The sequence below is a fragment of the Artibeus jamaicensis genome, unplaced genomic scaffold (genome assembly GCF_021234435.1).
Source record: "Artibeus jamaicensis isolate MK-2021 breed Jamaican fruit bat unplaced genomic scaffold, CSHL_Jam_final contig_1028, whole genome shotgun sequence".
NCBI classification, from domain to species: domain Eukaryota; kingdom Metazoa; phylum Chordata; class Mammalia; order Chiroptera; family Phyllostomidae; genus Artibeus; species Artibeus jamaicensis.
Genome location: NW_026521201.1, coordinates 1,861,634 through 1,877,416, shown reverse-complemented (window position 1 = coordinate 1,877,416; position 15,783 = coordinate 1,861,634). Strand labels below are relative to the sequence as shown.

At 40.7% G+C, this 15,783-nt stretch overlaps 1 protein-coding gene across 3 annotated transcripts in view; it reads right to left on the bottom strand.

Moving 5' to 3' along the window:
• Nucleotides 1–1,363: 1,363 nt before the first annotated feature.
• CRADD (CASP2 and RIPK1 domain containing adaptor with death domain) overlaps nt 1,364–15,783 on the bottom strand; it is a 202,488-nt gene continuing 188,068 nt past the window's right edge. For all 3 annotated transcript variants that reach the window (XM_037141881.2, XM_037141888.2, XM_037141898.2), the window contains exon 3: nt 1,364–2,091. In XM_037141881.2, coding sequence (XP_036997776.2) covers nt 1,790–2,091 — 302 coding nt within the window. In that variant the 3' untranslated portion in view covers nt 1,364–1,789. The remainder of the gene's footprint in view (nt 2,092–15,783) is intronic.

Here is a 15,783-nt window from a genome sequence, read left to right as displayed (position 1 = left end):
TGTCACTGGACACAGTGCGGGGGCCAAATGTATGAGAATTTTACAAAGTAACCAATCAATGGCTGGGCTACTGAATGGACAGTGAGAGCCAAGGAGGCCAGGGGACCATTCCTTTGAACTGCCTGTAGGACTATAAAATAACTGGAGTTTTTTTAGTGAAGGGAATGCAGTTATCAGACACTCAAAAGGATGTTGTCACCACACCACTGCCATCTTTTCGGACTCTATGTCCAACTCTACTCCTCCGTGCACTTGGCTTCAGAATGGAGAGAGATAAAAAGTACAATTACGTTTCCTTTGAAAAATCCTGAATTAGGTTAGCATAAGAAATAGATTCTTTGATTATTTGGAAAGTCAGATCACAAATTGGGGATGCTCACCCGTCCCTCTCTTGATTGGACCTATTATAGGAGTAATAAGATTACATCACACTTTAAAGCATAGCAAGAAGCATGGTAACAGCACTTTCTCCTACACTATGCAGCTCTGTGTGTGACCTGCAGCCAGGCGCAGCCACAGCAGAGGATAACAGCTCCTATGTCCTGGGAGGCAATTACGGACCAGGCGGGTACTGGATGAGCCCTTAGCAGACATTTTTCCCTGCATCATCCCCAAAATCTTGGAGGTGGGGACAATCATTTTCTCATTTCACCAATGAGGAAACTGAGAGGCTTAGAGAAGTGAAGTTACTTATCCAAGGCAATGCTGCTAACAGGAAGCAAGCAGGACTCAAGCTTCTTCCGTGAGCTTGTGAGAGAGCAGGAGCAGCAGAAGCTGCGTGGAGGAGCCGGAAAGGGCACACAGGTGCAGTGCTCCCAAACCCACATTCTAGCTCATTCGCCCAGCAAGTCACTTAATCTCCCTGCAGACAGAGGCTCACCTCTCTTACCCAATTACTTCATAAGATTTTTGTGAGGTCCAAATGAGATTCCATTTATGAAAAGCCTTAAAAACAGTAAAGCGTTTGACAAATATGTCATTACTATGTCACTAATAAAAGGACAGAAGCCTAAATCATATTCCTTAAGGCATGACACTTCAGTCATTAGGGCTTCAATGGAAAGACCACTCCCCTTTTGTCCCCAGACTAAATCCCTTAAATAAAGGGTACAGGATTTTCTTAAGCAATCTCTTAAAGATGAAGGGCTCAGGTATACATGCTGGTGCTTGAACTTGTCTTTGCTTCAGTGTCTTAAATTTAATGCAGATACCCCACCTGATCTATTTATCCTGACTAAAGAAAGTAACCATTTCCTTGTTACTATCAGTTCTGTTTCAGAGAAATGACTACTGTAAATTTACACCCTTAATTCATGCAATTCAAGAAAAGGGAAAAAAACATGACACTTTCTCACAAAGGGAACCACATTATATATAATAATTTACTTTTTATTATCATCATCATTATCATCATCAATAGCAAAGTCCACATTTCCATTCCCAGGCAACTTAAAAGTGGATGTTTTATGTATAAGACAGTTGCATGTAATGTGATAACACAGTATAGTTTTTGAGCCACTGTGCTTCACCCATCTATTAAAAGGCAACCTCACAATTAAAACCTGAACAGTTAAAATAATGCAATCTTCGAGCAATTGAAAATGATGAACTGTGAAGCCAAACTGGGAGATCTGAGTGATCTGGCCCTTCAGGTGATGTCAAGTACAAACCCTGTTTTCTCATTTCATCTATGGATCATTGAAAAGAAAACATACACCGCCCGCCAACAAAAAGCTACCTGCCCCGGGCACATGCGACCTGGGGACTCACTCCCCATAGGGCGACCCCATCACTCCAGCATATGCTGGAGCACTGAGGGGTCCGCCTCCACGGCCTGGAGGCCCCTTTGCAAGCTCTGGAAGGTGGCCTGCTTTCCATAGCGCTGCCTCCAGCGGACGAAGGCCTCTACCACCTGCGAGTGCACGTTGTGGGGGTGGTTGGCCTTGCAGCGGTAGATGTCATTCTGGGACAGTCCCAGGGACAGCACCATGGGCTCCCACTCGGGGCCCAGCCTCTGGGCCAGCTGGTTAATCTGCCGGTCTGACGGGGAGCTGCTGAGGATGTGTGGGGGGATTCCAGCAGTCTGGTCATCTGCGGAGGAGAGAGACACCGAGGTGAGAAGAGCAAGCAAACACATCAGCAGGAGGCAAAATTGAAAAATGCCGGGAGAGTGACATATGCCTCCAAATGTCGGGGGCCCACTTTTCCTAGTCTGCTTGAAGCTGCTCAGTACCAGGCCATGGACAGGTGCTTAAGAAATACCATTTGGCATCTACAAAAATTCAGTATTTATTACAGAAAATTGGAAAACAAGAAAACAAAAATAACTGAAAATCCTATCAAAGAAGCCAACTGATAATAATTTGATGTATTTCCTTTTAGTTCTGTATATCTAAATACACATTTAGGGCTACATTGCACACACTGCCTTGTATATGCTGTTTTCACTTCCAGCTCTTTCACCAGAGAGGCCAAGCAGGGGTGGCAGGAACGAGAGAAGGCTGCACAGGCCCCAGTTCCTTCCAGCTCTGGCCAGTGGCACAGGGATGACAGTCTCCTGCAGCACTGGCTAGAGCAGGAGGGTAACACACCACAGAGAACAGCTACGCGCGCCTGATAAACTTGAACATCGCAAATAAAAGGTGCAGTTTCTAACAGAAGCAGGAGTCAAGAGGCCACTAAGCAGAAAACAAACAACATGGCCATGAGGCAGCAGGTAGAGAGGACAGCCGAGTCCTCTGCTCCAGCACAGGCCACAGGAGCAGAGTTACCACCCAGCAGAGTCCGGGGGAGGAAGAGAGAGTGTGCTGAGGATGGGCAATGAGAATCTGACCTCACAGTCCTACCTGGGTTCCAGTCTCCTGGAGGCCAGGGTGCTGAGGAAGTCTGACCTCCGGTGAGGGACTAGTCCACAGCACAGGCAATGAGAAGTGACCATGGTTCCACAGAAGGCCATCCAGAGGAAGGAAGTTAAAGCTATGCCCTGAACATAAAGGAGCCCAGCAAGAGGGAAGGAAAGGAGTGTGTGTACAGAAACAATTACACATACGAGAGCCCCGAGGCAGGAGAACGTGGCACATTCAAGAAAGGGAAAGAAGTTCACTGCAGCAAAGTACAGAGATCCGGGACTCCAAATATCTAAATGACAGTGCTGGTTACTGGACAGGCCAGGACTAGAAGTGAGGCCTTCCTATTCCTGGTTCAGACATCTGTGCGGTGGCACGTTATATGATCACACTTTCTTCCACCAGCACCATGACCTGTGGGTCAATTTCACTTCACACTCAGCAGCTCGCTGTTTGATTTATGAATGGAATAAGACAAAAGGTATCCTATCAGAATAGCTACTGTTTCCACTCATGTGCTTTTGGCAGCTGCCATTACCTTGGGCTTAAGTTGTAAAGTTAATGCCAAAGATACTTTCTGGTGTTTATTAAGATCGTAATTTTTTAAAAAATGACTAACTAAGAAGCAATAAGAATAATGATAATACTGCTGACCAGTATTTTATATTAACAGTAATAATTTTATGGCTTTTATAAAAAATATGGGCTCACTAAAAATCCAAGCAACACAAAAAAGTACAAAGAAGAAAATGAAGCATCCAGTATCCCACCATTGTATCTACAGCAGGTCGACACAACTTTGGACGTGTCTTTATGCACGTGTGCTGTTAGAGGAACACTATAACAGCTTTTTCCTAAGAGTTATTTAATTTTGTTTGAAGAAAAAGAAGAGAAACTAAATGACTTTCTGACCTGCAGTGAAAATAGTTAAAACATATGCACACGAGAATCAATCCTGAGACATATTTTTTAAGATTTAAGAAGATGTAGAGCATTAATTTTCACATTAATGCCCTACAATGAACACTTTATGTATCCTCTCCCTTTCCTTACACCTCTTTTTTTTTTTTTGCTTACATCACTTTCACTTTGCCGGTTGTGTAGCATTTATATGTTCTTGTAACAATAACACCCCCTCCCTGACTGTTTAGGGTTAAAACTATGTATGATGGTTTGGTCACCCTTGTTTTTGTGGTTACCGTTTTTTTAACCACAGAATTTCTACTTCCGAGCCTGCTATTTTGACTTTAGTCTTTGGGTCAGTTTCGTCATAGGGTAGCTTTCCTAAACAAACGCTCACAGTTACTGTATTCCTTGAGTTCTTTCAAATCTAGACTGTCTGCTTATTGCCTTCACTGCTAAATAATAACTTAATATTTTTGAACATTTCATATATTATTTTAATGTTATACTTTTAAATTATAACTATAATTTTATGTTACTTGAACAATTTTATTCCTCTTATAAGTTTGTATACCTCACTTGTATTTCATGGTAGAGAATGTTGGTGTGGAGGATTCTGATACCAATTTGCTTTCCTCATTTCATATAACTTGCTTTTTCTGTCTGGAGTTTACAGTGCTGAAGCTTTAGACTAGGGTACAGCTTGGCCATCTCCTCTCTGCCCTTCCAGGCATGTGCCATGACCTGTGACCAAAGATTTGCCTTCCTGTGTTGTATCTTTGCATTCTCTGTCTGCCTCATGCTTGTTGACTTTGCCCATCCTCCACAGCAATCTTTTCCCTCTCAGTGCTTTAACGCTGTGGTCAACTCCTGCTTTTCCCCACGCCACTTATTTGATTTTCCATAATATCTGTTCTGTCTTTCATTCCTGGTTCAAATCTTGTTTTGTGATTTTGTTCTCAATTTATTTTCTTGGATCTTTAATTAATTTCTTAAAACTCCCATTTCATCTCACACCCATTAGGATGACTACTAACAAACACAGAAAATAGATTTCCGGTCAAGATGGTAGAGTTGGTAAATGCTGTGCCTGCTCCCACGACCCATCAAAATTACAACTAAATTACAGGACAACCATTCTTGTCAACCAGCCAAATACTAGCTGAACAGAAGTCCTATAACTAAGGATATAACAAAGAAGCCGTGTTGACTTGAGCAAAGCTGGAGACACAAAACAAGCTGGTCCCACAAACAGTGTGGTGGCTAAGAAACACGAGCGATATCTTGGCTGTGGGGATATCCCCACAAGGAATGAGGGGGTCCCAGCCCCGCACCAGGCTCCACAGTCTAGGGTTCCAGGGCTAGGAGGGGAAGTCCCCACAACTCCAGAGCTCCAGCCTGGGGACAGAAGCTGGGAAGATGCCAAGGACGTAAGGGGAGAAACTGAATTGTCTGGCTCAGGAAAACAGATGGAGGGGTAGCTTCCTCCCCAGTAGAAGTGCTGGCAGACAGCACTGTTCCTGTTTCGACCCCTCCCACAACACAGTCTGTGGGCACAGGTGAGCAACGGGTCTGACTCTCCATCAACATGGCTAACAACCTTTGCCCTGCCCTGGTGATGCCCTGAAACCCTGTCCCACCCAGTTTGTGGGCCTGCACAAGCTGCTTCAAATAGCTTTTTCATACAAATGTCTGTTCTCGGCTTAAGCTATGGACCTTTGTAAGGTCCATATGGATCCTATGGATCATAGGTTCACAAATCCCAAACAAGCAGTGTCTGAGACCTCAGCGTGCTCCATAACTCTTCTAAGTGGCTCCAAGCTGACCAAAGTGGCAGCTGGCCTTGGTTTGTAGTTTAGCCTCTCCCAGGCAGGGCTAAGCCCACCAGGAGTGACAACCATCTGCAGATCACTTTGTAGCTCCAACCAGATAGCCCCAGGATACGAAGAAACAGTGGCTGAAGTAGCCTGCATCAGAGCCCCACCTAAAAGGCCCCATAATCAACATCCCCAGTAGCTGGCTTCAGATCACATCAGAATATCACCCAGTTAGCTCCACAATAATACACCCAAAGAGCCCGACCACAGTGAATCAGGCTCCACGGGATCAGCCACTGTAAAACATTTCATCTGATGTAGTCACAGCCATTCCATAGCAAATCAGGCTTAGGATCCGTCCCTTCCACTGACAGGCCAACAGCAATCAAGGCTCAACTACAACAAGAGGGCAAATGCGACTCACATGAGGGACACCCCGGAAGCACCTGGATTGGGGACGAGGGAGACTTCGCTGCAAGGCTCCAGAGGACACTGACCATGATGGGAGACAGAGCGGAATCTACCTCACACATAAAAACAAACAGCAGGAATCAGCTAAAATAAGGAGAAAAAGAAACATGTTCCAAATGAAAGAACAGAACAACACTTCAGAAAAAGAATTAAGCAAAATAAATACAAGAAATTGACCAGAGGTAGAGTTCAAAATCTGGTTATAAGGATGTTCAGAAAACTTAGGAGAAGAGAAGATGAACTCAGAACTTTAACAAAGAGATGGAAAAACATTAAAATGAAAGTAGGAAACATATAAAATAACAAGTCAGAAATGAAGATTACAATAACCGAAATAAGGAATACACTAGAGGGAATCAACGGTAAAGCAAATGAAGCAGATGACTGAATCAGCAATTTGGAAGGCAAGATAACAGCAAAAGAAAAAAATCTGAAATGCGGGTAGTTACGATATCACTGAGATAACAGCAAGTGTACCAACATGTGCATCATAGAGATATCAGGAAGAGGACAGAAAGAAAACAATGGACTGAAAACTTATCTGAAGTAATAGTAGTATGGGGGATCACTTTGTAAAGTATATAATCATCTAACCACTGTGCTGTACACCTAAAATGAATATAAGATAATACTGAATATAAACTGTACAAAAAATAAAATTAAAAAAAGAAAGAATGACAGAAAACTTCTCTAACCTGGCAAAGGAAGTCAACATAACAAGCCCAGGACCACAGAGAGTCCCAAATAAGATGACCCTAAAGAGGACCACACCAAGACACATCATAATTAAAATGCCAAGAGTTAAAGACAGAATCTTAATGCAGCAAGAGAAAATCAGTTAGTTACCTACAGGGGAGCTGCCATAAAACTCTCAGCTGATTTCCCAACAGAAACTTCCCAGGCCAGAAGGGACTGGAATGAAACATTCAATGTGATAAAGCAAAAAACTACAACCATGACAACTCTACCCAGCGAAGTTATCATTTAGAATTGAAGGCAGATACAGAGCTTCCCAGACAACAAAAAACTATAAGAGTTCATCATTGCCAAACCAGTATTACAAGAAATGTTAAAGGAACTTATTTAAGAAGAGAAACAAGGAATAAAAAATATGAATAATGGACTAGGTATAACTACATAGCTATCAATAATTATATGTAAGTACATTGAATGCTTCAATCATAACACATATGGTGGCTGAACAGACAAGTAAACGAGACCTTCACATGTGCTGTCTACAAAAGACTCCTGATTAAAAGACACACACAGACTGAAAGTAAAGAGATGAAAAATGATATTTCATGAAAATAAAAATGAAAGAAGTCTGGGGTAGCAATACTTATATCAGACAAAAGAGATTTTAAAACAAAGGCTATAACAAGAGACAAAGAATGATCCAGCAATTCCACTTCTGGGTACTCATCCAAAGAAACCCAAAACACTAACTCAAAGAAATCTACTCACTCCTATGTTCACTGCAGCATTATTTACAATAGCCAAGATATGGAAGCAACCTAAAGGTATATCAGTAGATGAATGGATTAAAGTTTGTTACATATGTACAATAGAATATTACTTAGCCACAAAAAAGAACAAAATCTTTCCACTTGCAATAACATGAATGGACCTAGAGGGTATTATGGTAGGTGAAACAAGTCAGACAAAAATAAATACCATATGATTTTACTGAAATGTGGAATCTTAAAAAATTCCAAAATAAAAAAACAATACAGACACAGAGAACATTTTGACACTTGCCAGATGGGAGAAGGGCTGGGGAGGTGGGTATAAAGGGGAAGGAATTAAGATGTACAAATTGCCACCTATAAAAACAGTCACAAGGATATAAAGCACAGCATGGGAATAGAGTCAATAATATTGTAATAAGTATGAATGGTGTCCAATGGGTGCTAGACTTATTGGGGTGATCACTTTGTATGTTATATAAATGTCTAACCACTATGTTGTTTACATGAAACTAATATAATAAGTCAACTGTAATTGGGAAATTAAAATAATTGTTTTTTAATAAACTGACAAGTGTTGTGAAGATGTGGGGAAACCGAAAACCTTGTACACTGTTGGTGTAAATGTAAAACGGTGCAGCTGTTAACTGAAAACTGGGTTTACCAGACAACCCAGCAATTCTGCTATGTACCGAAAAGAACTGAAAGCAATGACTCAAAGAACTATTTATATTGATATATCCATTTTCATAGTGACATTGTTCACAACAGCCAAAAAGTGAATATAACTCAAGTGTCTATCAAAGGATGAATGGGTAATATAATAATGCTATATTATACATTAGAATATTGTACAGCCATAAAAAGGAAAAAATTCTAACCCATGCTACAACATGTATGCACCTTAAGGGAATTATACTAAGTGCAATAAGCCAGTTACAAAAGGACAAATACTCTCTGATTCCATTCATATGAGAGAGTCAAACTCACTGAGATAGAAAGAATGATGGCTGTTGCCAGGGACTGGGAGAGAATGACATTGGGTGCTGCTTTAAAAAGTACAATGTAAAAGTACTTACCACTCCTGAAGTGTACATTTAAAAATAGAAAAGATGGCACATTTTATGCTATGTATATTTTACCAGAATTAAAAATAAAAATTTTTAAAGAATCTCATTGTTTTATCATAGCTACATTGAGTTTTTATTTCTATAGAATTGATACTGAGCTCTTTGATAGCATGAAATACTTGTGAGGTTGAGTTTTCTCAAATTGGTTTTTTTCTCAGACCAGGTTGATTTTGTCTATTTTTTGCAAGCCGTGTTCCTTTCTTTCATTCCTCTACTGTGGCATTTTCACAGTCGTCATGACACTTAGCTTCATCTCGAGCACACTTAATGTGAGTATCTCCATGCAACATTTCTGTTTGCTCTCTTCTACTAAGTTGATGTAACCTGGACACTTTGCTCACTTTATAAGGAACCAGTTGTCTTTCTCCCCTGAACTACCATTGGATATTGGCTGTTGCTTTTTGTGCATTGTTCCACCTAAAGGAGAGCCGGGACCCACTAGGCATGCCTTTGCTGGTGGTCCTATACTGTACTCTCTCTTCTGGAAGCTAATGAAATATCTTTACCAGATCCTGCTCTGCCCAGCCAGGGTGCACTCACTCCTATGGTCTCTGTGCTGGAACTCAGCACAGAGATTACGGGATAGTCTGCTCTGGGTTGCCTTCCTGCCTGAGCTAAGGGTGATTCCTGACATTCACGGAGGCTGTTGGCTCACCTCTACAGCCAGATTCTTTTGAAACTGATCTGTATTAGCAGGAATGCTTGGGATTTTGTCCCCTTGCTTTCTGCCCCCAGTATTGCTCCTGAGGGATCAGGGTAAGGTGTTTCCTTCACTGCCTCCCGCTTTTTGAAGTATGTGGACTAAAGCTGTGACTGGCTTTTTGTTTGGTTGGTAGCTGCTGGTGAAGTTTTTGTTTTAAAGGCTTATGCATTCAGCTCATTGGGTAGTGGGGAGGGAGCATCTGTGATTTGGCTACACTCCATCATCTCTCTGACTCCTGGCCAACTATTAATGCAACATACGTGTTGAGCCAATTAACTGGAAATGAGGACAGTGTTCTCATTTTTCTGCACTTTCAGGGGCACATAAACCTTGAAAATACTTCCATATAACTGGGAGATGGCTAGTAGTCTGTGGACACAGTCTGGAGAAAAGATAACTGGCACATAAACATACCCAGCCAAGAGCATATCAGGTCCTCCAAGGAGAGCCTGTATACATAAAGAGACAGTAACAGCTGTGTGTGTTGTCTGACCTCTATCTGGAAAAGTATCCTCATGAGGCCCTTCAAGCTCATGAATTCTTCTGAGTGCATGGCTACTCAAAAATGAAAGTCCTAAGGCTTCAGTGTCAACTCCCAACATATTATGTAGTATCTGGTCAAGCTTTAAATTAGTCCACTGTGACTGCCAGGCCACTGTTTCTCACAGCTTGAATGCACACCACTAGTGGTGTGCAAGGTGACATCAGGTGGTACATGGGTGAACATTCTGTATTAGGACAGTCATGTATCTATTTTAAAACAACTAGAAAAGTAGAAATAGCATTTCAAACTCATGATTGCAAGGATTAAGATAAATATATAAAAAGTAAATAAAAAGCAAATATACTATAGAATGGTAAAAAAAGTAAAATTTAAAATAAAAAGTAAATTAAGTTACAGGTTCAGTGGTACAAAGATATGGCAAAAATTGTACAAGTAGAACCCAAATGATTGAAGTTTGGGAAGTCCAATGTTCCTCAACAATGTCACCACTGGTGTTCTGGGCAGGACACTCCATTGTGCAGGACTGTCCCCTGTGCATAGCTGGGTCTTTAGCATTGCTGACCTGCACCTACTATGTGCTTGCTAGTCACATCCCTCCGTGCAGCCTGAGCACACGTGTCCACATACCCTGGGGTAATGCAGTACCACCCCTGGTTAAGAACCACCAGATACTGTGACATAAGAATGTCCAACCTAGTTTTTAGATTCTAAGAAAGAAGTTACATCCTTTAACACTGACAAAATGTTCTCCCTTATATAGAACCTAGGTGTTTCACACAACACCGTCATCATATTTTCTGTTAAAACTTACCTGTTTCAAAAGGGTGAACATTCTCTGACAAACCCATCTACCACAGTGAAGCGAAGGATCCACTGGAACGGATAGACACTCTACCCCATAACCCCCATCTCATCACTTACTCCATCACTCCTACACACCCATCTTTGTGGTCATTACATGAATAAAAGTGGCATAGTGTTCCCTTCTCCTTCTCCAACTTCCTTCCTCACTTATACCTATCAATAGCTGCTCTGGCCTCAAAACCTAAAGGCCTCCTTTACAATTCCTAGTGTATTTAGAGCCAGGTCTAAATGATCACTCAACTTTTCTATGTTTCTTAAACATCATTGCTGTCTCCCAAGCTCCTCATTGAAAGAGACTTCTACTTCTGCACTCTTCTTTTTCAACCTTTAGCTCCTTACTGAGCACAAAATACAACCCAATGTACAGTGTTTACATATATACATGTATATTTTTAATCCTCACCCAAGGACATGTTTATTGATTGTTTTAGAGAGGAAAAGAGAGAGAAACATAGATGTGAGAGAGAAACATCAATTAGTTGCTTCCCATATGCACCCCAACCAGGGAATGAACCAGCAACCTAGGTATGTGCCCTGACCCAGGATCAAATTTGCAACCTTTTGGTGTACGGACAATGCTCCAACCAACTGAGTTACCTAGCCAGGGCCACAACATATACTTTGTCAGTAACTGATCATATTCTTAAAACAAAAAGTTCCTCTAAGTTGATTTTTTAAATCTCTGCAGGTAGTACTCCCTGGTACATTTTGTCTGGGTGTGGCTTCTGTGAGTGAAGGAGAGTCCACAGACCCAGCATCTTGTTGATCTCTTTTACCCTGTATCCAATCATATGTCACTAACTTAATGGTGAACTGAGAAGAGGAACTATGCAGGGTTCAAGAGCATAGTTCAAAGGCTGAAGACCATGGAATAAAAGAGAGGCATATCAGACATGTAAACAGCTGCAAGGAAAGTCAGATATATTAGCAGTCGGAGATCTAGAAAAACAGAAAGGTTTTTAACTATAAATCTCCTTTTTAACTTCAGTTATTCTGTGATGTAGCTGGAGATAATGTAAGCATATATGAATTCTTTACAAGAGTGATTCAGTTGGACATGGAGTAGCACTTTGACAAACTATACACATTCCTTTTGCAGAACCTGGTAATACACCAGCCTCCCCAGCTCACTGCTGTGGTGAGCCACTGTAACTGCTGGAAGTGTCATATGCTTCTGGTTTGCTGGACCAAACAAACAAACAAGCAAAAAACAGTTGAGCTAAGAGATTTCCCCTTCTAGTGCAGCCACTTTCTGGATGTAAAAGGCTAACCTCTACTTGAGAACATTTCAGGTTTCTGCTCGGGTCAGGTCTACTACTACCGTCCCATTGACCAAAGCAAGACATGTGGCCAAATCCAAGAATAATAGGACAGAGAATTAAATCTCACAGGGTGAAAAGGAGTGAAAATTTGCTAAGCAATAATCTATAAGCACTCACAAGTATACTAATAAATTTTTAAAATCCAGATGAAGTGATACATTACTGGATGTCAAAATTGGTGCAGGAAAATAATACAAAACTTGAATAGATCAAAGCATTAAACACATTGAAATGACAATGAAAATCCCTCCCTTGCTAAAGAGCCCTAGGCCCAGATAGTTTTACAGGTGAACCCTATCAAATATCTATGAGATATTAAAGTACCAATTTTATATGTTTGCCCCCAAAATAGAAAAAAACCCAAAGCTATATAATCTACTTATTAAGCTACTGTACTTTTTATTCCAAACATGATAAAAAGAATACAAAAACAAAAGAAAAATCACAGGCTCATTTTAGTTATAATTTTTGATGTAAAATATCATAAATATTAACTAGTAGAGTAAAAAAACCTATTTAAAATACTAGATCATAAACTAGTAAAATTTACCCCAAAATTACAATAATTTCAACATCATAAAAACCTATCAATTTAAAATATCAATAGTCTATAAACAAGTCATTATTACCTTAATAGATATAAAAAATTGATAAATTTTGACAGTATTTATGATATATTGAGATTTATTAATAATTAGAAGTATGGGGAACTTTTTTAACTTGGCAAACATTGTAAAAGCCTACAGTAAGCACTGATTTAAAGGAGAACTTTAAAATGTACTTCCTTTAAGAATGGGAACAAGACAAGGATACCCACTATCACCATTATTGCTAAATATAGTAGTAGAGTGAGGTCCTGACCAATGCTATAAGGAAAGAAAAAAAAAAGGATGATCCAAGATGGCAGCAGAGAAGGTGGGAGCTACACTCACCTTTTCCTCAGACCAAACTGGAATTACAACTAAAATATAGAGCAATCAACCAGAGTAAGCAACTGAAGACTAGCTGAACAGAAGTTTATAACCAAGATTTACAGAAGCCACATTGAGAGTGGTGGGAAAGGTAGAGATACAAACAGGGCTGGTCCTGTTCCCAGGGGCAGTGGCTGAGACTCTCAAGAAACATCTCAGGTGTAAGGTGCTCCCCCTGAGGAGCATGGGGTTTCAACCCCACATCAGGCTCCCCAGCGCAGAGCACCAGCACCAAGAAGGGGTATCCACATAACATCTGGCTGTGAAAATCAGTGATTCTGTCCCGGGAGAGACAGGAGTCTGCTAGAGACACAGGCGTTCTTTTGAAGGGCCATGCACAAAATCTCCTTCGCAGCCCCTCACCCAGGGCACAAGCAGAGGGAAGGCAGAGCAGATTAGAGTCGCGTGATGAGAGAATGGGGTTTGTGGTTCTAGGGAGAGAGCTGAAGGGAGAGCCACCAGGATCCCTGTGCCAATTCGCTCTCCTGCCCTGAAGACACCACCCTTCTCAGGTGGAGCACTCCCCTAAGTGCTGTATCAGCCTGGAGAAAAGAAGTAGCCCCACCCTCTAGACTCCCTGTCATCCCACCCTGGGGAGCTTGTGTCCCATTCAGAAGTCAGCTGCCTGGGCCAGGATAAAGGTCTGGGAAGACTCAATGGATGTCAGGGACTGTGCTGTGTGGCTTTGGGGCAGGGCGCATTTCCCCCATTTTCTTATAAACCTGACTGGTACCTCCCTCTCACAGGAGATCCACTAGCTCCACTCTCCAGATTTCCTATGGCCCCACCCTCCTGCCTCCTAGTGGCTATACCCTGTCAAGTGCCAGATGCTGCTAATTCTGCTCTGTGTGGTCAGCACCTGCATAGCAGCTTATACACCATGGTCAAGGTTCAGCCTCACAGTCAGCCTGAGGATTGACCCTCTACACAAATAGGTCAATAGCAATCAAGACTTAATTACAATAGGAGGCCCCATGTAACCCACAAAGGGACATTCCTGGAGCACCCAGCACAGGTGATCAAGAAAACTGCACCACTGGGTCCCATAGGATGCCTACTATACAAGACCACCCTGCCAAGGCTGGGCATCATAGCATATTTACCTATTACATACAAATAAACACAAAGTAGTAGCAAAGATGGGGAGACAAAAAAACATGCCCCTTATAAAAGAACAGGATAAATCTCCAAAAAATAAGAGTAAAATGAAATGGGAGCAAACCATTTGAGTTCAAAAGAATGGTTATAAGGGTGCTCAAGGAACTTAGTAAGAACTATAGCAGCATGAAAATAGGACAGAAAAACCATAAAAAAGAACATCGCAAGCAAAGAATACAATATTTGAAATGAAGAATACACTAGAAGAAATAAACTAGTAGGTTGGATGAAAGAGACAATCAAATCAGTGATTTGGAAGACAAAGTAGAAGAACACACCCAATCAGAACAGCAAAAAGAAAAAAGAATTTTAAAAATAAGGATAGTTTAAGAGATTGCTGGGACAATATCAAGTATATCAATATTTGGATCATAGGAATATCAGAAGGAGAAAAGAGAAAGGAATTGAAACTATTTGAAAAAAAAAGATGAAAAACTTCCCTAACCTGGCAAAGGATATAGACATAAAAGCCCAGAAAGCACAGGGTCCAAAACAAGATGAACTCAGAGGCCTATACCAAGATGTATCATAATTAAAATGCAAAAAGTTAAAGACAAAAAGAGAATTTTAAAAGCAGCAAGAGAAAAGCAGTTAGTTACCTATGAGAGAGCTCCCATAAAACTCTCAGCTAATTTCTGAACAGAAACTTTCCAGGCCAGAGGGACTAGCATGAAATATTCAATGTGATAAAAAAGCAAAAAACTATAACTAAGATAACTCAACCTGGCAAAGCTATCATTTAGAATTGAAGGACAGATAAAGAGCTCCCCAGACAACAAAAAGTTAGAGTTCATCACCACCAAACCAGTATTACAAGAAATGTTAAAGGAACTTCTTTAAGAAGAAAAGAAATGATTATAAACATGAATAATAAAAGAGCAATAATCACATAACTATCAACAATTACTTTAAGCGTAAACAGACTGAATGTTTCAATCATAATACATACAGTGGCTGAACAGAGAAGCAAACAAGACCCCCACATGTGCTGTCTACAAGAGACTCCAGATTGAAAGACACACACAGACTGAAAGTAAACAGATGGAAAAAGATATTTCATAAAAATGAAAACAAACAAACAAAAAAGCAAGGGTAGCAATACTTAGAAAAAGTAGGCTTTAAAACAAAAGCTATAACAAGAAATGAAGAAGGATCCAGCAATTCCACTTCTGTGTATTTTTTATTTTAAAAAAGTTTTAATTTATTTTTATTATAATTAGCACACAATATGATATTAATTTCAGGTATACAATATGATTCAACAGTTCAATACATACAAAGTGATCACCACAGCAAGTCTCGTGACCATTTGTCACCATATACAGTTATTATGATATTATTGCCTCTATTCCCCGTGCTGTACTTTACATCCCCATGACTTATGTTACAACTGGATGTTGGTACTTCTTTTTTAATATATTTTAGTGATTATGCCATTACAGTTGTCTCATTCCCCCCTTCATTCTCCTCCACCCTGCACACCCCTTCCCCATCATTCCCCCCCTTTAGTTTATGTCCATGTGTCACAAGTTCTTTAGATTCTACATTTCCCATACTATTCTTGCCCTCCCCCCCTGTCTATTTTCTACCTACTGTCTATGCTACTTATTCTCTGTACTTTCTACCC